The sequence below is a fragment of the Oncorhynchus keta genome, chromosome 18, assembly GCF_023373465.1.
Source record: "Oncorhynchus keta strain PuntledgeMale-10-30-2019 chromosome 18, Oket_V2, whole genome shotgun sequence".
Lineage (NCBI taxonomy): Eukaryota > Metazoa > Chordata > Actinopteri > Salmoniformes > Salmonidae > Oncorhynchus > Oncorhynchus keta.
In genome coordinates this window covers 12,148,229-12,172,310 of record NC_068438.1, presented here as the reverse complement: position 1 = coordinate 12,172,310, position 24,082 = coordinate 12,148,229, and the positions used below count along the sequence as shown (strand labels likewise).

Sequence of the window (24,082 nt, the reverse complement as noted above, 5' to 3'; positions counted from 1 at the left end):
TTGAAGGAGAGCCAGACAGAAACAGGGAAGGCCACTCTCGGATTACAGGGACCCTCTGCACCCACCCAGCCCCCTCTCTCCCCCCTGAACACCGTCTCTAATACAGCACCCCCCAGCTTGGCTCCACTATCCCACCTGTCCACCCTCCCTCCTCTCACCTGGGCTGTATCTCCTCTCTCCCCACTGGGTGGGTCTGTCCGCTGCAGTAAGGCCCTAGCGGATGCCCAAGAGATCCTGGGGCTTTCTCCTGGCTTCTCTAGAGCTTTCTTTGACCCAGTCCCAGAGACTCAGCCTCCACCTGCCTCCTCACACCCTCCCAACACCCCTGGGAGGGGGTTCGAACTGACTTGGGGGCTAGGCCCATATGATGAGGAATGGGACAGGGCAGTGGGGTTTGGCCTAGAGCCCACTGATGACACCCAGAGCCAAGCTGATGCAGTTAGTCATGGTAGTATCGAGGGGGGAGCAGAGGGCTTTGTCACTGAGGAGGTGGTGGAATGGAGGGAGGCAGCAGAAGCGGGCAGGGAGAGCAGTAATGATTTCAGTGACAAGGTAGTCTGTTTGGAAGTGGAGGTAGAGGAAGGAAAGGCTATTGAACCCCAATTGCCTTCATGTGGTCATTCTACACCTGGGGCAGTGATGACCGAAACATATGAGGGGATTGAAAGCCAAGCCAAGCAGAAGGGAAAGTTCATCCCAGGTGTTCACTTACTTGATGCCAGGGACAGTGAGCAGGACCTCGTCACCTACCTGGCCCCTCTCTGTCTCTCCCCGGGGCTCATGTCCCCCTACCTCTCAGCCGAGAGACAGGGGATGAGAGAGAGCATGGCTGATCCCGCAGGGCAGGGCAGTGCAGGGTGTCGGCAGGTAGGACCACAGATTAAAGACAGGCAATAGTAAAACAGGCTCAGAACGTAAAGGACCTGTTGTAGTCATAGAAGGATTGGTAGAAGCAGGTGAATGATGGGAGCAGTATACCAAATTTAACTCCATGACCCTTGAATATCATGATAATTACTATGAACCTGACCCCTCTCTATACAACAGATTTGTTCACGTGTGTCTCTCTCTGTCTCTCTCAGCCGTTGAGCTTGGCCCTTGGACCTCTGCAGGCCCCATTGGGTAGCCTGGGGAGCCTTGCTCCTCTACGGGGTCTTGATGGCGCAGCCTTGAGGGGGTCCCTGGGCAGCTCTGGAGGGCTGGAGTCCCTGAAGAGTCCGCTTGGGGTAAGAGCTTTCACCTTGACGAAAAATCATGATAGTTATGTACTGTATTACCTTTATGCTTATAGTGTGCTGTTCAGAGTCCTTAACCTTTTACCTATCTCTTTCTCTCCTCCTTCACTTCCTCCCTCCCTCCCCCAAGGGTCCTCTCTCAAGCCTGGGGTCCAGCCTACTGGGAGGGCGACAGGAGGAGCGCGTGTCTTTCTCTCTGCCTGGGTTTGAGGATGATGAGGGTAACATCTCAGAGGATGAGCAGCCGGTACGTCTTTCAACTGGCAATGTGCATACCAGCCCTTTCAGGGCACTTTGAAGCAGAATGTTTTAGAGAACAAAAATGTTTCATTTGTGGCGTATACAGTGCCTTGCAAAAGTATTCACCCCCCTTGGCGTTTTTCCTATTTTGTTGCATTACAACCTGTGATTTAAACAGATTTTTATTTGGATTTCTGGTAATGGACATACACAAAATAGTCCAAATTGGTGAAGTGAAATGAAAAAATATTACTTGATGATTATTATTATTTTTAAATAAATAAAACCTGAAAAGTGGTGCGTGCATATGTATTCACCCCCATTGCTATGAAGCCCCTAAATAAGATCTGGTGCAACCAATTACCTTTAGAAGTCACATAATTAGTTAAATAAAGTCCACATGCGTGCAATCTAAGTGTCACATGATCTCAGTATATATACACATGTTCTGAAAGGCCCCAGAGTCTGCAATACCACTAAGCAAGGTGCCCCACCAAGCAAGCGGCACCATGTAGACCAAGGAGCTCTCCAAACAGGTTAGGGACAAAGTTCTTGAGAAGTACAGATCAGGGTTGGGTTATAAAAAAATATAAGAAACTCTCACAGAGCACCATTAAATCCATTATTCAAAAATGGAAAGAATATGGCAACACAACAAACATGCTAAGAGAGGACCGCCCACCAAAACTCACAGACCAGGCAAGGAGGGCAATAGTCAGAGAGGCAACAAAGAGACTAAAGATAACCCTGAAGGAGCTGCAAAGCTCCACAGCGGAGATTGGACTATCTGTCCATAGGACCACTTTAAGCCATACACTCCACAGAGCTGGGCTTTACAGAAGACTGGCCAGAAATAAGCCATTGCTTAAAGAAAAAATAAGCAAACAAGGCTTGTGGGAAACTCCCCATACATATAGAAGAAGGTACTCTGGTCAGATGAGACTAAAATGTAGCATTTTGGCCATCAAGGAAAAATGTCTGGTGCAAACCCAACATCTCTCATCAACCTGAGAACACCATCCAGCATCATGCTGTGGGGATGTTTTTCATCGTCAGGGACTGGGAAACTGGACAGAATTGAAGGAATGATGGATGGCGCTAATTACAGGGAAATTCTTGAAGGAAACCTATTTCAGTCTTCCAGAGATTTGAGACTGGGACGGAGGTTCCAGCAGGACAATGACCCTAAGGATACTGATAATGCAACACTCGAGTGGTTTAAGGGGAAAAATTTAAATGTCTTGGAATGGCCTAGTCAAAGCCCAGACCTCAGTCCAATTGAGAATCTGTGGTATGACTTAAAGATTGCAGGACACCAGCGGAACCCATCAAACTGGAGCAGTTTTGCCTTGAAGAATGGACAAAATCCCAGTGGCTACATGTGCCAAGCTTATAGAGACATACCCCAAGAGACTTGCAGCTGTAATTGCTGAAAATGGTGGCTCTTCAAACTATTGACTTTGGGGGGCGTGAATAGTTATGCACGCTGAAGTTTTCTGTTTTCTTGTTTGTTTCACAAGAAAAAACATTTTGCATCTTAAAAGTGCTAGGCATGTTGTATAAATCAAATGATTACAAACCCCCCACAAAAAATACATTTTAATTCGAGGTTATAGGAAAAATGCCAAGGGGGGTGAATACTTTTGCAAGCCGCTGTAAGTTAGATGTATTACTGTGATGCTGTTTGCAGAGTCCTCTTGGCTCGGCCAGACTGTTACAGAACTTGCACCTGGACTTGGATGCGTTGGGAGGAGGGCTGCAGTATGAGGTACACCCCCTTCTTCACCATGCACAACAACACAGCGCAAGAACATCAAATAGGAGTCATTCCACACTTATACCAGAACACATACCATGCTCATAACATTACATAGCACACCTACCACTCACCTTCAACTGTGAACCATTTCCCTGAAAATGTCTATTTTACAGCATAAACCCCTTAGGACTTTTCACCTACTTTCAACTCCATCAGTGATACCAGTGCAGACAAGTCCGTGTCATTATTACATTAGAAAACCTCTCTGTGTGTGTTGTGTTTCTAACAGGACAGCGAGGCCAGTGGAGTGGCCCCACCAGAGGAGAGGACAGAAGCAGAGCTACGGGACCTGGCCCTGTCTGGAGAGCACAGCCCTGAGCCCCCCCCTCAACAGGTAACATCAACACTACTGATGTGGCTCAATCTATTATGTCTCTCGCTGTCTCTTTCTCTCTTTTCATCCCACTGTCAATCCTGCCGTGTAAGTCCGTTGTAGGACTTTCTAGTAGTTTAAACTACACACTTAGATATATTGAACCGTCTCAAACTCATGACTATGCTATCAGATCGCAAGATGCAGACCTAGATAGAACTGCTCTTGTGTACTAGATTGATTGCCTTGAACCAAAACCAACGCTTGAGGGATGGAAAGTGTAAGCTATCATTGGGAAACGATGTAGGCCTGTTCATTCATTGAGACATAAAATCTTTGTAATTTATCAACTCTCATAAGTGTGTGTGTGTGTGTGACTCTAAACACGTGTTTCGGTTCTTGTCTCGATCTCTTCCTGGTTCTGTAGCTGCTGTGTCAGTGGGAGCTGTGCTATGGTCACGGCTGCCACTGTTTCTTTCTGTTGGTCCTCTTGTCCTCATACTGTCACTGTTATTGCTTTGCCGTCTGAGTCGTTCATTTGATCACCCCTCCCCTTTAGTCTTAGTTCTTTCTCTGTGTGTGTGTGTTTAACTGTGTACTTCCTCTGATTTTGTCACACTTCTCTGTGTTGTTTGTTGTTGTTGAGATGACTGTTCTCTTTCGATTACCTCTACCTATGGAATGCGTGAGTGGTTTGCATGCTGCTCAGGTCCCTGTGTCTTCTCCTTGTCACAATATTTTGTCCCCCTACTTTCTTTTTGTGTTTGTCTATGCACGCCTTCCCTCTCTTTCTCTCCGGGTGCCACCATCCTCCTCTTCCAACCCAGGACTCCCTTCGTGGACGCCACCTCCCCTCCTGCCCCCCTACCCCAGACCCCCAGCATGCTAAAACTAGAGACAGTGGAGAGGAGGAGGAAGATTATGAGGAGGGGTGGGGAGAGGATGGAGAGAGTGTGGTTGAGGAGGAAGGAGGTGAAGAGGAGAACCAGGGAGAAGAGGGACAAGCGAGTGAGAAGAAGAAAGGAGAGGAGGAGGAGGGCAAGGACGTTGGAGCTGAGGTCACTGAGGAGGTAGAGTGTGTAGAAAAGTTGGAGGAGGCAGAGGAGCAAAGTGATGAGGTTATAAAGAGGTGTGTAAAAAGTGAGGAAGGGGAGGAAGAGGGGACTGGTGACATAGTTGAGAAAAGTGTGGAAAAAGTAAATACAAAGGAGGAAGAACAAGGAAGTGATGAAAAGATAGAGAGATATCTTGGAGAGCAAGAAGAGAGGGATGAGGTAGTAGAGCAATGTGTTAAAAATGAAGAACTTGATAAACAGGTAGAAGAAAGAAATGAGCTGGTTGAGAGCGGTGTTAAAAGTGAGAGAGAACAAAAAGCAGAAGAGAGTGATGAGGGAGTTGACAGATGCAATACAAGTGAGGAAGAAGGAGAGGAAAAAGAGGGGGAACAGGAGGAAGAGAGTGATGAGGTAGTAGAGAGATATTTGAAAGAGATGGAAGGAGGCGATGAAGAGGAAAGTGAGATAGTGGGGGAGAGAGATTTGAAAAGCAAACATGTGGAAAAGAAGGGAGAGACTGTCAGAGACAGTGTAGAGGGGAAGAAAGAGGAGGGCGATGAGGCAAAGGGACATGAGGATAGTGATGAAGTGTTTGAGAGGTGGTTGAAAGAGGAGGAAGGCAAAGAGGAGGCTGAGGAGGGTGAGAGTGAGGTGGTAGAGAGATGTGTGAAAAGTGAAGAAGAGGTGGACGAGGAGGGTGAGAGTGAGGTGGTAGAGGGATGTGTGAAAAGTGAAGAAGAGGAGGGTGAGAGTGAGGTGGTAGAGAGGTGTGTGAAAAGTGAAGAAGAGGTGGACGAGGAGGGTGAGAGTGAGGTGGTAGAGGGATGTGTGAAAAGTGAAGAAGAGGAGGGTGAGAGTGAGGTGGTAGAGAGATGTGTGAAAAGGGAAAAAGAGGAGGGTGAGAGTGGGGTGGTAGAGAGGTGTGTGAAAAGTGAGGAAGAGGTGGAAGAAGAGGGTAAAGAAGAGGGTGAGAGTGAGGTGTTGGGGAGGTGTGTGAAAAGTGAAGAAGAGGGTAAAGAGGAGGGTGAGATTGAGGTGTTGGAGAGGTGTGTGAAAAGTGAAGAAGAGGTGGAAGAAGAGGGTGAGAGTGAGGTGTTGGAGAGGTGTGTGAAAAGCGAGGAAGTGGAGGAAAGTGACAAAGTCTTGGAGAGATGCTCGCCGAGTGAAAAACGAGCTAGTGAAGGCATGGAGAGCAGTGAGGAGGAGGTGGAGGGGTGCATCAAAAGCGAACGAAAAGAAAAGGAAGGAGACAAACTTGAAGAAGACAGTGATGAGGTGGTGGAAGAAGTGCAAGCCTCACCGAAACCAAAAACATCCACAAGCTCAGACAAAGTAATCGAGAGATTTGAACCACAAACGGTCCAAGTTAGGTCACTGGGGCAGAAGAAGAAGATAGCGGACCTTAAACGAAGTGACAACATGGAGGTGTATGTGGGGGAGAAGAAGAATGTACCCAAACAAAGCCCTCTACCAGCAGAGGTAGGGGTTTGGTGTGCTTTGACCATGTCGTGGCCCCTGCCCTGTGTGCTCCCCCTCTGCATGCACCTCGCCCCTCTCTCAGTCAAAGGAGACACCAATCCACTCCCTGAGGGGCTGTGTGTGTCCCAAGTCCCAACCCTGGTGAATCCAGCCCCCCATGGTCTCCCTCCCATATTTTTGCCCGTCCAGTAAACCTCCAGCCATTGGGCTTCTAACACTTCAGCCCCTGAGGACTGGATTGGAATATTCTGGTCCCCTTGTTGCCAGTTTTTCCTCCATCCCTCTTCCTCCAGAGCTGAGCACTGCAGCCCCACCCTGTCAGCCAGCCCCATAGGCAGTCCCATCCTCTTCTCCAGCCCCAAAGGCAGCGCTATCCTCTCAGACAAACCTCTTGGCAGCCATATCATCTCAGACAAACCTCTAGGCAGCCCTATCCTCTCAGACAAACCTATAGGCAGCCCTATCCTCTCAGCCATACCCAAGGCAGCCCCATCCTCTGTCAGCCTCCTAGCCAGCCCTATCGTCTCAAACAGCCCACTTTGTGGCCCCATCCTCTAAGTCTACCACCAAGGCACTTTAATCCTTTCATCTAGCCCCCAAGGCAGCCCAACCTTCTCTGGCAGCCCCACCCCCTCTGACAGCCCCCAAGGCAGCCCCACCCTCTCAGACAGCACCCCTACCCTATCAGACAGCCCCCAAGGCAGACCTGTCCTCTCATTCCAAACTTGCAGTACTGTAGCCTTTGTTTCTCTGTCTCTACTACTTGCTTGATCAGCCATGTGTTTGCGTGGTATGGGTATTTTGTCTGACTCTTTGACGCTTGTCTTCCCAAGCTTTGCTTATCAAGCCATGGGATGGCTGCTCTGTGCTGTTGACTAGTGTATTGTCCCTTTGCTGCTGTACTTGCATTGCCCTACTACGAGAGCCTTCATAGTTGCTGTGTGTCCTCCTGTGTGACTGGGTGTGTATTGCTGAGAATGGCAGCATACAGTGCCTTGCGAAAGTATTCAGCCCCCTTGAACTTTGCGACCTTTTGCCACATTTCAGGCTTCAAACATAAAGATATAAAACTGTATTTTTTTTGTGAAGAATCAACAACAAGTGGGACACAATCATGAAGTGGAACGACATTTATTGGATATTTCAAACTTTTTCAACAAATCAAAAACTGAAAAATTGGGCGTGCAAAATTATTCAGCCCCTTTACTTTCAGTGCAGCAAACTCTCCAGAAGTTCAGTGAGGATCTCTGAATGATCTAATGTTGACCTAAATGATAAATGATGATAAATACAATCCACCTGTGTGTAATCAAGTCTCCGTATAAATGCACCTGCACTGTGATAGTCTCAGAGGTCCGTTAAAAGCGCAGAGAGCATCATGAAGAACAAGGAACACACCAGGCAGGTCCGAGATACTGTTGTGAAGAAGTTTAAAGCCAGATTTGGATACAAAAAGATTTCCCAAGCTTTAAACATCCCAAGGAGCGCTGTGCAAGCGATAATATTGAAATGGAAGGAGTATCAGACCACTGCAAATCTACCAAGACCTGGCCGTCCCTCTAAACTTTCAGCTCATACAAGGAGAAGACTGATCAGAGATGCAGCCAAGAGGCCCATGATCACTCTGGATGAACTGCAGAGATCTACAGCTGAGGTGGGAGACTCTGTCCATAGGACAACAATCAGTCGTATATTGCACAAATCTGGCCTTTATGGAAGAGTGGCAAGAAGAAAGCCATTTCTTAAAGATATCCATAAAAAGTGTCGTTTAAAGTTTGCCACAAGCCACCTGGGAGACACACCAAACATGTGGAAGAAGGTGCTCTGGTCAGATGAAACCAAAATTGAACTTTTTGGCAACAATGCAAAACGTTATGTTTGGCGTAAAAGCAACACAGCTCATCACCCTGAACACATCATCCCCACTGTCAAACATGGTGGTGGCAGCATCATGGTTTGGGCCTGCTTTTCTTCAGCAGGGACAGGGAAGATGGTTAAAATTGATGGGAAGATGGATGGAGCCAAATACAGGACCATTCTGGAAGAAAACCTGATGGAGTCTGCAAAAGACCTGAGACTGGGACGGAGATTTGTCTTCCAACAAGACGATGATCCAAAACATAAAGCGAAATCTACAATGGAATGGTTCAAAAATAAACATATCCAGGTGTTAGAATGGCCAAGTCAAAGTCCAGACCTGAATCCAATCGAGAATCTGTGGAAAGAACTGCAAACTGCTGTTCACAAATGCTCTCCATCCAACCTCACTGAGCTCGAGCTGTTTTGCAAGGAGGAATGGGAAAAATTTTCAGTCTCTCGATGTGCAAAACTGATAGAGACACCCCAAGCGACTTACAGCTGTCATCGCAGCAAAAGGTGGCGCTACAAAAGGGGGCTGAATAATTTTGCACGCCCAATTTCTCAGTTTTTGGTTTGTTAAAAAAGTTTGAAATATCCAATAAATGTCGTTCCACTTCATGATTGTGTCCCACTTGTTGTTGATTCTTCACAAAAAAAATACAGTTTTATATCTTTATGTTTGAAGCCTGAAATATGGCAAAAGGTTGCAAAGTTCAAGGGGGCCGAATACTTTCGCAGGGCACTGTCTGTCTGTCTGTCTGTCGAGGTGATACGGTGGCACTATGCTTCCTGTCGGTGACTGAGTGTGTGTTTACATCAGCAGTCCGAGGCCAGCGAGCACATGGAGGTGGCCTCCTCCTCCACCAAGGACCTCAGGGTACTTTCTATGGCTTGACAACATGCTTTGTAATGTAACATTTAAACAGATATTATCAAGGGGTGTGTTTAGTAAACACTAATAGTGTTCTGTTCCATTTTCCCTTTAGTCTGGTTTTGGCTCCAAGTTGTCAGAGACAGTCCTGGACCTGAAGGATCTCTCCCCTGCTGTTAGTCCACTCTTGCAGGTACCACACTTTCTCCTCCTCTCCTCCTCTTCCTCTCTTTTCTTTTTCTCCCTCGCTCGCCCCTCTTCATCCTGGCTCTCCTCTTCACTTCCTTCCTCCTCAGCTACAGTCTCTCCTTCCTCACTTGGATGTTCTCAGTCACAGTGGTTCTCTGTAGAGTCTGTAGGCACAGTTTGTACCGTTGTTTTATTTTGAGAGTAACACTCACATCATGCCACGTGGAGTTAGATGTTAGCATTTGCTATTCATCTATAAAAAAAAATACTCCGCAGGATGAAGAGGGCAAAGTGAAAGTCAGTGCGGCAGAGGAGAAGGAACGGAGGAAGAGGGCAGAAGCTGCAGAGAGGTTGGCAGATAAGACTTTCTGATTCTGATAAATGCCCATACTTCAGTAGAATGTCCTCTCTGAATTTGAAACACACATTGGGATACAAGCCTATTGTCACTGTCACTGCTGCAGTAGTATGTCTCTCGTACAGATCTGCAGTCTAGAGCTGAGCCAAATCATTTATCTGACTTCCCTCCCTCCCTCCCGGCCTCCACTCTGCAGGCGTCTTCAAGCTGCAGGCAGAGAGGATCCAGCAATGGAGGACAGGCACCCCAGCCAGTCCAGTGAATCCCAACAGGACACAGGGTCCTCCCATTCTGAGCCGGAGCCCCGGCCGCGGGCTGAGGGGGTTAGCACCAGCGCCAGCCTAGGGGTGCCGGGGGTCCAGGGGGTCAAGCGGCCTGACACCTCCAGAGGCCGCCTAGTTAGGAGCCCTCACAACCACTACAAGGAGGAAGCCCCCAGACAGGGGGCGGACAGCAGAAGGGCCCAGGAGGAGGAGAGGGACAAGGAGAGGAGGGAGACTGAGAGGGAGATAGAGGAGGAGAAGGAGCATGCGCTACGTGAGAGGCTGGAGAAGGTGCGCCTACTCCAGGAGGAGCTGAGGCGGGAGGAGGAAGAGGAGGAACAGAGGCTGAAGGAGGAGAGCGAAGAGAGGGTCAGGTAGGCATCCAAGCAGCAGGCCACAGAGTGGTCAACCTCCCTCAATCTCCACTAATGTCCACTTTTATAGTATTATTTGTGAGCTGTGATGCTCCCTGCGATAGTGAGAGGATATGACTCAGTGTTGATGCTTAGTGCTGTGTGACAGTGCTGCTTATCTCACCCGCTGCTATGTGTGTGTTCTGGTCCTGACCGGTCTTCCAGGAGCCTGAGGGAGAGGCTCCAGAGTAAGGGGAGGGAAGAGGAGAACAGGCTGAGTGTGGAGTCTGAAAGCAGGCTACTGGAGCTGAGGGAGATGGCCCGGAGGGAGAGAGAGAACCAGCAACGCAACGTTAGGTGACTCATCTCATCTCTCTCTACAATTCATCCATCTGCTTTAAGCACACACACACACACACACACACACACACACACACACACACACACACACACACACACACACACACACACACACACACACACACACACACACACACACACACACACACACTCTTATTCGCATGACAGCTATCGCCCTGGAGTGCTCCAGTGACCCTTAGATCACACGCCCAGCGACCATAGCCATATGAATATGACACTACTTCACATAACTATTCTGTGCTAAGGCAATACATTCTTACTACACATACAGTAGGTATACCATACCGCTTGGCCACTGGAGAAAAACAAGACCCAAAAAATATTTGAGCTAGGAAATGATTCTGTGTGCGTGCTTGCTACGTTCGCGTGTGTTTGTTGTTTTTATCAGGGAGGAGGGCGAGGCGATGCTGAGGCAGCTGCGTGCCACCCTGGAGGCGGAGAGAGAGGCGGAGCGAGAGAGGATAGAGGCCCAGAGGAGGCGGGACCTACAGCGACTGAGGGAGGAGTCAGAGGAGGAGCTACATGCGGAGAAGCGGAGACTGCTTGGGGAGCGGGAGGAGCAACTCGACTCCCTCAAACAGGAGGTGGGGGTCGGGGAAGGGGAGGTGGGAGGGGGAGGTGGGGGTCGGAGAAGGGAGGGGTGGAGGTATAGGAGAAGGGCCTTCCAATACACACGTGTACTTGAAACAACTGAATGTGTACTGTCTGGACTCATGTGTTTGAGTTTTTGTGTGGGGAATGCGTGGAGGGAGTCTAGGATAGTGTGGTGTGTGTGTCACACTGATGATGGTTGAAGACAGTGTGTTGTTGTCTTAGGGGAGAAGCAGTGCCAGTGAGAGGCGGAGGGAGTTGAAGAGCCCTCGTAGCCCAGAGCAACATCTAGCAGAGTACCAAAAAGAGGTGATAGAGAACACACACACTACTTCCCACCTTTGGTACACAAACGTTTAGCCCCTCATCTCACTGACGACATATTACCATAACAGTGTCAGTCTAAACCCTATAAAGTGTTGTGACATTATGTATCCCTCCCACTCACTGTCTTGGTCCAGTTGGGAGACGTGCTCCAGGAAGTGAGGGAGGAAGTGCAGCGTGACCACGGCAGGAAGCTGGAGCAGCTCAAAGACGACCACCACAGAGAACTCAACTCAATCAGAGACAATTATCTGGACCAGGTGAGACACAGTTCAAGGGTCACAGCTTCTTGTAACAGGCCTGCTGCTAACTCATTATCTATTTGTGTCTGTGTGTGTGTCTGTTTGTGTGTGTGTCTGTGTGTCTGGATGCATCTGCATGTTTGTGTGCGTTTGTCCTCCAGGAGGCTGTCCAAAGGGAGCAGTTGCTGTGTGCCCTGCAGGAGGAGAGAGATCGCCTGCTGGCCACCCACAGCGCCCAGCTGGAGAGACTCCGTACACAGCTAGACTCCCAGCTCTCCAAGACCCGCCAGACGCACACACGCAAGGTGAGGACAGAGAGACACACACGTGCGGCACGAACACACACACACACACACACACACACACATATATATATATATATATATATATATATATATATATATATACACACACACCGTGTATCATCTCCAAACACCTATGTCATCCCTTAGGAGGCAGGGATTCAGGAGCTGGGGGACAAGCTGGAGCTGAGAGCCAGAGAACTGAAGACCCAGGAGGCAATACTGAAGACCCAGGTAGTCAATCAATCACTGTTGCACTGATATGTGTATTCATGACTACCTGGAAGACTTAGGGATGGCCTAGGCTATGGAATGGAATGAACTGTATGTGTGTGGTTGGGCGCTGTTGATTAAAGGAGATGCACCTTTCAGGCAGCGAATTTGAAGAAGAGGCGGCAGCAGCTTGGGGATGAAGAGGATGAGATAGACAGAGGAATAGAGGTGAGGATTCATCATCATCGTCACTACCCCTCATGCTGTAGATTTTAAGCCTGTAATGTTTTCAGGCTCTGCCTGGAGTCATGCAGGAGAGAGATGGACTGAGAGAGGATCTGGAGCGGGTGGAAGGACAGAGGGACAGGGCGAGGCAGGAGGCGGAGAGAGCGAGGGAGGAGAGGACCAAAGTGAGAGACGAGTTGGAGACAATTAGGGAGGAGAGGGACAAAGCGAAGGAGGAGAGCAGGAGGATGAAGGAGGAGCGGGACCGGTTAGAGAGCAAGGTGGAGCTGCTGCAGGAGCGCTGTGATCGGCTGTGCCGCAGAGTCAGGTACACACACACCAACACACACACACACACCTGGCCTGTTAGTTCGGGTCAACCTCCGTTCACTCCTGTTTTATTGTCAACTTGCAACTGACAGTAGCATGTCTTTCAGACTTAGTGGGAGACTTCATGTCTAGCTTGCCAGACCACTGAGCTATTTGTCAAGCGGTTGATCTAGTCATCAAATCAAATTGCATTAGTCACATGCGCCGAATACAACAGATGTCGACCTTTCAGTGAAATGCTTACTTACAAGCCCTTAACCAACAATGCAGTCAAAAAAATATGAATAAAAATAAGAAATAAAAGGAACAAGTAATTAAAGTGCAGCAGTAAAATAACAATAGAGAGACTCTGTACCAGTACCCCCTGTATATAGTCAATGTGCGGGCGCACCAGTTAGTCGAGGTAATTGAGGTAATATGCACATGTAGGTAGAGTTATTAAAGTGACTATGCATAGATAATAACAGAGTAGCAGCGGTGTAAAAGAGGGGGTGGGGGGGGTGCAATGCAAATAGTCTGAGTAGCCACAGGAGTCTTATGGCTTGGGGGTAGAAGCTGTTTAGAAGCCTCTCGGACTTAGACTTGGCGCTCCGGTACCGCTTGCCGTGCGGTTGCAGAGAGAATAGTCTATGACTAGGGTGGCTGGAGTCTTTGACACTTTTTAGGGCCTTCCTCTGACACCGCCTGGTATAGAGGTCCTGGATGGCAGGAAGCTTGGCCCCAGTGCTGTACTGGTCTGTACACACTACCCTCTGGCTTTCGGTCGGAGGCCGAGCAGTTGCCATACCAGGCAGTGATGCAACTCGTCAGGATGCTCTCGATGGTGCAGCTGTAAACCTTATGAGGATCTGAGGACCCATGCCAAATATGTTCAGTCTACTGAGGGGGAATAAGTTTTGTAGTGCCCTCTTCACAAGTGTCTTGGTGTGCTTGGACCATGTTAGTTTGTTGGTGATGTGGACACCAAGGAACTTGAAGCTCTCAACCTGCTCCACGACAGCCCCGTCGATGAGAATGGGGGCGTGCTCGGTCCTCCTTTTTCTGTAATCCACAATCATCTCCTTTGTCTTGATCATGTTGAGGGAGAGGTTGTTGTCCTTGCACCACATGGCCAGGTCTCTGACCTCCTCCCTATAGGCTGTCTCGTCATTGTCTGTGATCAGGCCTACCACTGTTGTGTCATTGGCAAACTTAATGATGGTGTTGGTGTCGTGCCTTGCTGTGCAGTCATGAGTGAACAGGGAGTATAGGAGGGGACTGAGGACACACCCCTGAGGGGCCCCTGTGTTGAGGATCAGTGTGGTGGGTGTTGTTACCTACCCTTACCACCTGGGGGCGGCCCGTCAGGAAATCCAGGATCCAGTTGCAGAGGGAGGTGTTTAGTCCCAGGAAGAGGTCGGCTGATTTCAAGTTTTCATAGCAATTGGTAATCGGCATTTTTGGGCGCTGATTACCGATTACATTGCATTCCATGAGGAAACTGCGTGGCAGGCTGACCACCTGTTACGCGAGTGCAGCAAGGAGCCAAGGTCAGTTGCTAGCTAGCATTAAACTTATCTTATAAAAAAACAATCAATCTTCACATAATCACTAGTTAACTACACATGGTTGATGATATTACTAGGTTAACTAGCTTGTCCTGCGTTGCATATAATCAATGCGGTACCTGTTAATTCATCATCAAATAACAGCCTACTTCGCCAAATCGGTGATGATTTAACAAAAGCACAATCGTTGCACAAATGTACAGTTGAAGTCGGAAGTTTACATACACCTTAGCCAAATACATTTAAACTCAGTTTAAATTCTGACATTTAATCCTAGTAAAAATTCCCTACCTGGGGTCAGTTAGGATCACCACTTTATTTTAAGAATGTGAAATGTGAAATGTCAGAATAATAGTTGAGAGAATTATTTATTTCATCACATTCCCGTTGGGTCAGAAGTTTACATACACTCAATTAGTATTTGGTACAATAAGTTGGTGAATGTTGGCCCATTCCTCCTGACAGAGCTGGTGTAACTGAGTCAGGTTTGTAGGCCTCCTTGCTCGCACACACTTTTTTTAGTTCTACCCACAACATTTCTATAGAATTGAGGTTAGGGCTTTGTAATGGCGATTCCAATATCTTGACTTTGTTGTCCTTAAGCCATTTTGCCACAACTTTGAAAGTATGCTTGGGGTCACTGTCCATTTGGAAGACCCATTTGCGACCAAGCTTTAACTTCCTGACTGATGTAGATATATTGAAGCAACATCAAGACATCATTTTCCTTCCTCATAAGGCCATCTATTTTGTGAAGTGCACCAGTCCCTCTTGCAACAAAGCACCCTCGCAACATGATGCTGCCACCCCCGTGCTTCACGGTTGAGATGGTGTTCTTCGGCTTGCAAGCTTCCCCCTTTTTCCTCCAAACATAACGATGGTCATTATGACCAAACAGTTCTATTTTTGTTTCATCAGACCAGAGGACATTTCTCCAAAAAGTACAATCTTTGTCCTCATTTGCAGTTGCAAAACTTAGTCTGGCTTTTTTATGGCGGTTTTGGAGCAGTGGCTTCTTCCTTGCTGAGCGGCCTTTCAGGTTATGTCGATATAGGACTTGTTTTACTGTGGATATAGATACTTTTGTACCTGTTTCCTCCAGCATCTTCACAATGTCCTTTGCTGTTGTTTTGGGATTGATTTTCACTTTTCGCACCAAAGTACGTTCATCTCTAGGAGACAGAACACATCTCCTTCCTGAGCTGTATGGCGGCTGCGTGGTCCCATGGTGTTTATACTTGTGTACCATTGTTTGTACAGATGAATTTGGTACCTTCAGGTGTTCGGAAATTGCTTCCAAGGATGAACCAGACTTGTGGAGGTCTATCGTTTTTTTCTGAATTCTTGGCTGTTTTCTTTCGATTTTCCCATTATTTCAAGCAAAGAGACACTGAGTTTGAATGTAGGCCTTGAAATACATATACAGGTACACCTCCAATTGACTCAAATGATGTCAATTAGCCTATCAGAAGCTTCTAAAGCCATGTCATCGTCTTCTAGAATTTTCCAAGCTGTTTAAAGGTCAAGTTCGTGCATGTAAACTTCTGACCCACTGGAATTGTGATACAGGAAATATTAAGTGAAATAATTGTAAATTCAACTACAACCTAAAACTTCTTAACTGGGAATATTGAAGAACTGGGAATATTGAACCACCAGGTTTCATATGTTCTGAGGAAGGAACTTAAACATGAGCTTTTTTACATGACACATATTGAACTTTTACTTTCTTCTCCAACACTGTGTTTTTGCATTATTTAAACCACAATTGAGCATGTTTCATTATTTATTTGAGACTAAATAGATTTTATTTCTGTATTATATTAAGTTAAAATAAGTGTTCATTCAGTATTGTTGTAATTCTCATTATTATAAATATATATATAAATAAATCTGCCGATTTAATCGGTATCAGCTTTTTTTGGTCCTCTAATAATCTGTATCGGCGTTGAAAAATCATAATCGGTCGACCTCTAGTCCCAGGGTCCTTAGCTTATTGATGAGCTTTGAGGTCACTATGGTGTTGAACGCTGAGCTGTAGTCAATGAACAGCATTCTCACATACGTGCTCCTTTTGTCCAGGTGGGAAAGGGCAGTGTGGAGTGCAATAGAGATTGCATCATCTGTGGATCTGTTAGGGCGGTATGCAAATTGGAGTGGGTCTAGGGTTTCTGGGACAATGGTGTTGATGTGAGCCATGACCATCCTTTTCGAAACACTTCATGGCTACAGATGTGTTTGCTACGAGTCGGTAGTCATTTAGGCAGGTCACCTTAGTCCTACTGAAGGTTCAATGTTATTCCAATGTCAGTACTATTTCAGTTACTAACATGTGATTTTATTGCAGTGATTTGGAGCAGAGTGAGATCAAGAGGCCTACTACTAGACTGGACAGAACAGAGGAGGAGGAGGCGAGGAAGGAGGAGAAGGATAGCGAGGCACCGCCCTCTACTGCTGGACGGGAGAAAGTGCTGCATGTGGAAGATCTGAAAGAACCTCCTGTCTTGGATGAGTATGTGTGTGTGTGTGTGTGTGTGTGTGTGTGAGAGCATACATGTTGAACCCTTCAATCCTGACTAACTATGTGTGTGTGTGTGTGCTTCTCTCTCTCTTCCCTCTCCCAGCTTGCGTCAGTATATCTCCTCTGAGGGGCTGTCCCTGCAGAAAGCCCGGCGCTTCCTGGAGAAGGAGAGTGGTCGTCTGAGTGAGAGACAGGCAGCACTGCAGGCAGCTCAGGCCCAGTCCAGCTCCTCTCAGTACCCCAACACCACCAGCCACGCCCAGGCCACACAGGAGATGTACAGGAACCTGCAGCAGGTGCGTGTAAGTGTGACTCCCTTCCTTATCCCATATAGACTCCTACACCCGGCCCTAGTGCCCTTGTCGAACATTCATGAAGTGAGAGAGTATGCATGACCTCCGTGTGTAACTGTCCCTGGATCATTTTTCTCTCTCTCTCTTTCCCCCACTCTCTGTCTCTCTCTTTCGTTTCCTCTTCTCTTCCTCAGGAGGCCAGTGACGTGGAGGAGCTGAGGGTGACTGTGAAGAGGGGGAACTCGCTGCTACGCAGGAAGGAGGAGAAACTGCAACAGCTAGAGAGCTCCGTAGCTGAAGAGGTGCCTTAGTAGTACACCATAACACGTTTATATACCACATATCCTGCCCCCTGTACACCACCTGTACTACATACCATGCCCATAACGTTAGGCATACTGGAATAGCTAATAAACACACTGTACACTGAATGGACAAAACATTAAGAACACCTGCTCTTTCCATGACACAGACTGACCAAGTGAATCCAGGTGAAAGCTGTGATCCCTTATTGATGTCACTTGTTAAATCCTCTTCAATCTGTGTAGATGAAGGGGAGGAGACAGGTAAAGAAGGATTTTTAAGCCATTAGACAATTGAGACACGGATTGTGTATGTGTGTCATTCACGGGGTTGCTGGGCAAGGCAAAATATTTAGGTGCCTTTGAACAGGGTGTGGTAGTAAGGGCCGGGCGCACCGGTTTGAGTGTGCCAAGAACTGCATCGCTGCTGGATTTTTCACGCTCAACAATTTCCTGTGTGTATCAAGAATGGTCCACCACCCAAAGGACATCCCGCCAACATGACAGAACTGTGCGACGCACTGGAGTCAACATGGGCCAACATCCCTGGGAAACGTTTTCAGCACCTTGTAGAGTCCATGCCCTGACAAATTGAGGCTATTCTGAGGGCAAAAGGTGGTGCAACTCAATATTAGGAAGGTGTTCCTGATGTTTTGCAACGCTCACTGTATGTACGCGTTTACATTTTTACGTAACATTTTGGTCATTTAGCAGACACTCCTATCCAGAGAAACTTAATTTACGGTAGTTAGGTAAGACAATCGCATACCACAGTCATTGTAAGTTAAACTTTCAGCGAAGTCAATGATGGTAAGAGAAAACGTGTGTTAGAGTTAATGGCAAGTACAAAAGTATGGAGTTTGTTTTTTCTCTTGCTTTATCTCGCCCAGGTCTCCCCTCATCACTACTATGATGACCAGGACAGACTGGTGACTGATAGGAAGGTGGCCTTTGATGTGACTGAATCGGATATGAGCAGCGTCAGCAATGGCCTTGATGGCCCTGGTGAGAGAGACAGACATACTGGAGCATTCATAGCAGGCCTGTACTCCTCCTCTGCCAAATTATTATCATATATTATCATACTCTCTCTCCCTCTTTATTATTCCTCCTTTCCCTCCCCCCTTTCACCCACTCCTTCCTCTCTTTCACAGCTCATCCCTTGTTCTTCATGTGTTCTGACATTGCCTCCCTTTCTCTCTTGCGCTCTCTCTCCCTTTGTCTTTCCCTCTCTATCTCTCCTCTCCAGGTGAGGAGCCCACAGTGCCGGCTAAGGTGCAGCACTTAGCTGAGTCGCTCCAGCACATCTCTGGCCAGCTCAGCACAGTCCTGGGGGCCCTGGGCTCCCTGACCCAACGCCAGACCCCTTACCAGCCTCTCCCCCTACCCCTGCCCCTCTCCCAGCCCCGAACCCCCACCTCAATGCCTCTTTCACAGCTCTCCATGCCTCTGTCTGGGCCCTCCTGGGCGTGGGCCCCTCACAGCACCTCCATCCAGCCACTGGGTTCTGAGGACCTGCTCAACAGCCGCTGGGCCAAGCTCTTCCCTGGTACATCTCAGCCAGATTCAATATCATATATGTTATATTAAATACGCATTCTATTTAGTTCTGTGGACTGAAGAACTCTGTTCTGTGTAGTTTCAGGTAGGGTGAGGAGTTAGTTTATTGGTTTAACAAGACTTCACTTCTCTTTGTCCCTTCTTCCATAGGGGCTCCTATTGAGTCCATAGCCACCAGTTCCTTGAGGACACATACGCTTTATTCAGGGTACAGTCCTGCAAGGTAAATAGGGAAATTATTTGTTATAACCGTCACTCATCCCTTTCACAGTAGTCTGTCTTGTTGAAGGAAGTTACTAAAGACATGTGTGTTTGTGTTAGCGAGCAGGCTCGTAGTCTGTCCTCCATGCAGCCTAAGTCGGTGGAGATGGATGGCCAGAGGCTACAGGGTCTGATCGACGGCAACAAGAGATGGCTGGAGACACGCAGGAAAGACCCCAGTGTGTATCCTTGTGTAAAAATGCTCACACATTACACAACTTTATAATGGAGCTTGGTTCAGTCTTGTAAATGTCCTTAACAGGTTTTCATCAGACCTCTGTTCACACGTTATCGGACCCCCCCAACTATGAGTGGACTGGTCCAGCTGAGCCTGGATGACAACAACCAGATTAAAGTGTACCATTACTAAAGGGGGGTGGGTGGAGTTACATACGGAGCAAGGATCAACAAGCAGATAAAGATGTACTGTTACTGAAAAAGGGCTCAGGACAGGGGTGGGTTTTTAAAATTAACTTGGAGTAATGCAGGGATCCCTCTAGCTCTGGTCCAGGGCGTTAGAGGAACGCCCTGGACCAGAGCTAGGATTCCTCTACAACCAGGTTTACATATCAGATTACTGTAAGAAACATTAAGACGTCTGTCTTCTGGTGAACTCCGCTTTAGCTGTGATTGTGTTTCAGTGGACTCATTTTATTCCATTGGCATGCAAGGGTGAATATCTTGGGATTATGGAGACAATAGCCCCGTAGTCAACAAACCAGTTTGTTTCCCAATTTTTTGGCCTCTAGCTATTTAAATGTTTCAAAAGCAGATTGCATAGTTGTTACACATACAATAGGTGCTTCACTTTATTAGGAGAGACATCTCGAGGTTGGAGTGAGATACTGTTGATAGCTGACATAAGATCATTGTCATGGTATCAGGTTGTACAACAGACGCATCACTCATTCCACTGTGTGAGAAGTTCAAGCCATACCATAATAACCACTACAAGGGCAAGACAATGACTTGTGAGGGATTCGCAGTCTTTATGAAATTCTGGTAAGAGGGACTCTTCCAGTGTTTTACTGTGCATAGACGTGACATTTTTACCATATTTTTTTATAAGAAATGTTTTAATAAATGTAAAGTGGTGTATATTCATAATGCCAAACTTTCATTCTTTTTCATGTTTCAGTATTTAATTTGTCTACATTAAAACGTGATCACCAGTGTTGTATTCATTGGGACACCCAACAGAAAGTGTTGCAACTTAAATGAGAATTTCTTGGACAAGTTCAGGTAGTCTCTCCATGATTGTCAGTAACTTCCGTTTCAGTGCCTAATGAACACAACCCAGGTCCTTAAATCTGGATTTCCTCTTCATCCTGTTTGTCAGTTACTTAAAATGCAAAACCTAGAGACACATTGTACTAATGCGAAGACTACACCTTTATCATCGTGGACACAAACTTTATTCAGTAGTCACATAGTGCAAAATCTATTTTTCTCACCAGCTAAGGACGTAGTTAGTTTATTTTTTAAACTTTACTTTTATTTAACTAGGCAGTTAAGAACAAATTCTTATTTTCAATGACGGCCTAGGAACAGTGGGTTAACTGCCTGTTCAGGGGCAGAACGACAGATTTGTACCTTGTCAGCTTGGGGGTTTGAACTTGCAACCTTCCGGTTACTAGTCCAACGCTCTAACCACGAGGCTACCCTGCCGCAGTTAGTAATTAAAATACAATCGTTGATCTCTCTGGGACAGACCCATCCAGTGTCAGACAGCCATAGAAATACAAACCACGCGCATGATCAGAACATTAAAGGCCACAGACAGACTGGACATGGAGTGTTCTCACACACACACACACACACATATATACTTATGCTCAATCATATATACACAGGCGCACACACACTATACACGTTTAAATGCATTGATGGAGTTGCAGGTGAATAATGATGCAATATAAATTAAATTCAAACGGTTATCAGCAATAAGAAAACACAACGACTACAGTAGTTTTGGATGGCAGTAAGGAGAAATGTCAGCATGTCCTGGTGAACCAGACTCATTGATTGGCACGCCAAGTGTCCATACAGATTCCAACTCCGGGGAGGGCGCACCGTCCTTCCCCAGCTCTTTGATTGGCTGAGAGATGCCCAGCCCGCCTGCAGTCAGGGAGACATGCCATTGGGTGTCTCAGTTGCCAATGTGTCACTACTGGCCAGCAATAAATGTTAAGGCAGAGCCAGAGAGTAGCTCTCAGAAGACGAAAATCTTGTCTCTCTGGACATCGTCCAAGTCATCGTCCATGGTGAGGAGAACCTGGCAGAGAAAGCAGAGGAGTCAGTCACTATATAAGATGTTACTATCTGGGTATGTATGGGTCAGGAATGGGGTCTTCATCAAAGCTCAGCCACTTATGATCTATTGCTGAATGACGTGTGCAATAACCATGTCCACGGTGTGAAATCTGTGTATTCCCCTCCAATTTATAAGACTATGAAATGAGTGCCACATGGCCCTCCCCAGAGATGTGCACACACATACACACTAACCAGGAAGGAACCAAACATGGCAATGGAGGACAGGAAGTGCCAGATGTCGTGGTCGTCGAAGAAGGAGAGCACGATGCAATCACGGTTGTGTTCCCGGGACTCGGCAGGGGTTTTCTACGGCAGGGGGAGAGGGGACAAAGCAGTCAGAGCCAAAGTGACATGAGAATGTTGGGGTCATGTGACCATAGCATGTGGTGTGTGTGAGCATGTGATGTTTTCAATGTGGTACTACAGATACCATGAATCCCACTGGGACAGGAGTTGCCAAACTTCTCATCGGAGACCCCTAAAACTTTCACTATTTTATTGTAGACCTGAACTAGCATACCTGAATCAACTTACCTACACAGACAAGGACTTGATGGACTAGTTGAATCAGGTGTGTTAGCTCTGGAACAGTTTGAATACATGGAACGGCTGGGGGGGTCCCCCGAGGTCTGAAAACACCCTGTCATGGGGGTGTGTAAGGCTGACGTGTGGTGGAAGCCACTGATCTGTAAGGTCATTGTGTGTGTGTTGTGCTGACCTGCCAAGTACTGAGGCCCTGGAAGAAGAAGAAGAGAGCGAAGCCCCACACCACGGCCGTGAAGAGGATACACACCATGGCCATGCACTGGATCCTCTCACCACTGCGGAGCTACACACACACACACAACATCATCTGTGATTGTACACGCGGAATATGTTCTACGTCGTTTCATGTGTCAGATGTGCACTTTCTATATCCAAAACTGTTAGAATATGGCAACAATCAAACAAAGCACATTTGGTAGAATGTTTGAATTTAGAATGTCTGTTGCTAAGAGTTAAAGTCATTCATGATTTCAAATCCTTTCATTCCCATGGTGATTCTAAATCATACAAATACATTGACTATGATGATATCACAATTGAATAGAGCAACTATAGTGGAATGTTGTGAATTTAGAATGTTTGGTTGTTAGATGCCAATGTTGATTTGGAACTCAGTTTTGGTGGCAACAACCTCAATACTAGAAGTGTGACTTGCTCCTGCTTTTGAAAGATTCATTATTGAGAAATGGATCAGCGACTCCATCTAGCGATTTGTCCAGGGTGTACCATGGTGTACCAGGGTGTACCATGGATGGCATCATGGACAGCACAGGTGGAAGTGGGCAGCCTGAGTCTGTGGGAGTATGAGCAGTACTGGACAAAACCAGCTCAGACACATGGCCATGTTCCTTGAGAACAGCCAGCACCTGCCTGAGCAGGAGAGCAGTCTGATCGACTTGTACAGGGAGGTGCGGCGAGGTTCTCTCTTTTACAGAGTGACAGTGAGAGAGACCCTGAACACGAGAGGACTAGGGCTTTGGTGTGGGAGGAGTGACGAGCAGTGGCTCTTTGACGAGGATATGGAGGAAATTGGGAGCTATTGGAACTGCAGAAGGGCTGCCTACGAATCACACAGATTGACAGATCTTTATTTTGTAGTGGATTTAAAATACGATTTATTATCTATTTTTTTTTAACCATTAGCCTACAATTTCCGTGCCCCCACTGAAATATAATTAACATAATCTGTTTAAGATCGAGATATCATTTTCTTTGCATGGACTGCATCTCAATCCACCCCATCTGCCAATATCGCGGTGAAATGTGGCAGAGCGAGAGCGGTGTTAGTCAGACCGGTCGACATCCCGAAAATTGGTCTTCTCACAAAAAAGTATGTGGCGTCCGAACGTATTGACTACTCTATAGACTAAACTCTCACGAACACAATGGTGTTCTCCGTTTTGCTCTAGGGTGCCCACAAGCCTCACAAGACTGCCTGAAGGTCCCTGGTACCAGTTAAAAAACAATAATGGAAGTATATACAGTATCGGGATAGTTTAGTGCATAAAATATAAGGATAAATACATGCCTTTAAAAACAAAATTATAGCTTCCTGATCTTATATCTCTCAGATATAGGACAGACACTTCAGAACAAACTTCCGTTAGATTTTTTGGGGGACTATCCGTGGTCTTCAAGTTCAAAATCAAATAGCTAAATGATTCTTGGTATGACCATCTTAAAACAATTCCATATGTTAGCTTAGACTCCCTCCCCCAGCTTAGACAGGGTCTAGAGGGTTAATGACTTAAAATATACTGTGGCATGTCTTTTTTGAGTGAGATTTGTTTATGGAAAGTTAACAAACACACACACACACACACACACACCTACCTTCATGATGATGTAGAAGGCAAAGTAGAGTAGCAGGTTGCAGATGGCGATGGCCAGCAGGTAAGAGGCAAAGTCATTGGGTGTCTTTAGTAGCCCATAGGCAGCCCTGGACAGACCGAACAACAACCACACAATGTCAATGATGAGATGTCTACTCTACTCTCATGGTTGTGGGTGAGTAATGACTATTCTACAGACTAAATGGATACCTTGCCTCATCAGGCTGAGTGGGTCGCAATAAAATCACATTGACAGAAAGG

At 46.9% G+C, this 24,082-nt stretch overlaps 2 protein-coding genes across 9 annotated transcripts in view; one reads left to right on the top strand and one right to left on the bottom strand.

Annotated features, from left to right (window-relative positions):
- The window catches only part of LOC118397261 (centrosomal protein of 164 kDa-like), a 24,447-nt gene extending 4,220 nt beyond the window's left edge, over positions 1-20,227 (top strand). For 4 of the 6 annotated variants that reach the window (XM_052467396.1, XM_035791853.2, XM_035791852.2 and 1 more), the window contains exons 5-28: positions 1,083-1,226; positions 1,366-1,482; positions 3,166-3,243; positions 3,524-3,628; positions 8,822-8,878; positions 8,988-9,065; positions 9,338-9,411; positions 9,616-10,056; positions 10,261-10,392; positions 10,805-11,000; positions 11,233-11,316; positions 11,469-11,591; positions 11,735-11,878; positions 12,026-12,109; positions 12,248-12,316; positions 12,382-12,641; positions 16,538-16,702; positions 16,815-17,013; positions 17,199-17,306; positions 18,197-18,311; positions 18,556-18,855; positions 19,017-19,089; positions 19,188-19,310; positions 19,401-20,227. In XM_052467396.1, the coding sequence (XP_052323356.1) occupies positions 1,083-1,226; positions 1,366-1,482; positions 3,166-3,243; positions 3,524-3,628; positions 8,822-8,878; positions 8,988-9,065; positions 9,338-9,411; positions 9,616-10,056; positions 10,261-10,392; positions 10,805-11,000; positions 11,233-11,316; positions 11,469-11,591; positions 11,735-11,878; positions 12,026-12,109; positions 12,248-12,316; positions 12,382-12,641; positions 16,538-16,702; positions 16,815-17,013; positions 17,199-17,306; positions 18,197-18,311; positions 18,556-18,855; positions 19,017-19,089; positions 19,188-19,310; positions 19,401-19,497 (3,366 nt within the window). In that variant the 3' untranslated portion in view covers positions 19,498-20,227. The remainder of the gene's footprint in view (positions 1-1,082; positions 1,227-1,365; positions 1,483-3,165; positions 3,244-3,523; positions 3,629-8,821; positions 8,879-8,987; positions 9,066-9,337; positions 9,412-9,615; positions 10,057-10,260; positions 10,393-10,804; positions 11,001-11,232; positions 11,317-11,468; positions 11,592-11,734; positions 11,879-12,025; positions 12,110-12,247; positions 12,317-12,381; positions 12,642-16,537; positions 16,703-16,814; positions 17,014-17,198; positions 17,307-18,196; positions 18,312-18,555; positions 18,856-19,016; positions 19,090-19,187; positions 19,311-19,400) is intronic. The other 2 variants (XM_035791850.2, XM_035791854.2) reach the window with 2 other exon arrangements.
- LOC118397263 (SID1 transmembrane family member 2-like) overlaps positions 20,093-24,082 on the bottom strand; it is a 21,745-nt gene continuing 17,755 nt past the window's right edge. For all 3 annotated transcript variants that reach the window (XM_035791860.2, XM_035791859.2, XM_035791862.2), the window contains 4 exons: positions 23,823-23,928; positions 22,162-22,272; positions 21,636-21,749; positions 20,093-21,402 (listed from right to left, as the gene is read on the bottom strand). In XM_035791860.2, coding sequence (XP_035647753.1) covers positions 21,340-21,402; positions 21,636-21,749; positions 22,162-22,272; positions 23,823-23,928 — 394 coding nt within the window. In that variant the 3' untranslated portion in view covers positions 20,093-21,339. The remainder of the gene's footprint in view (positions 21,403-21,635; positions 21,750-22,161; positions 22,273-23,822; positions 23,929-24,082) is intronic.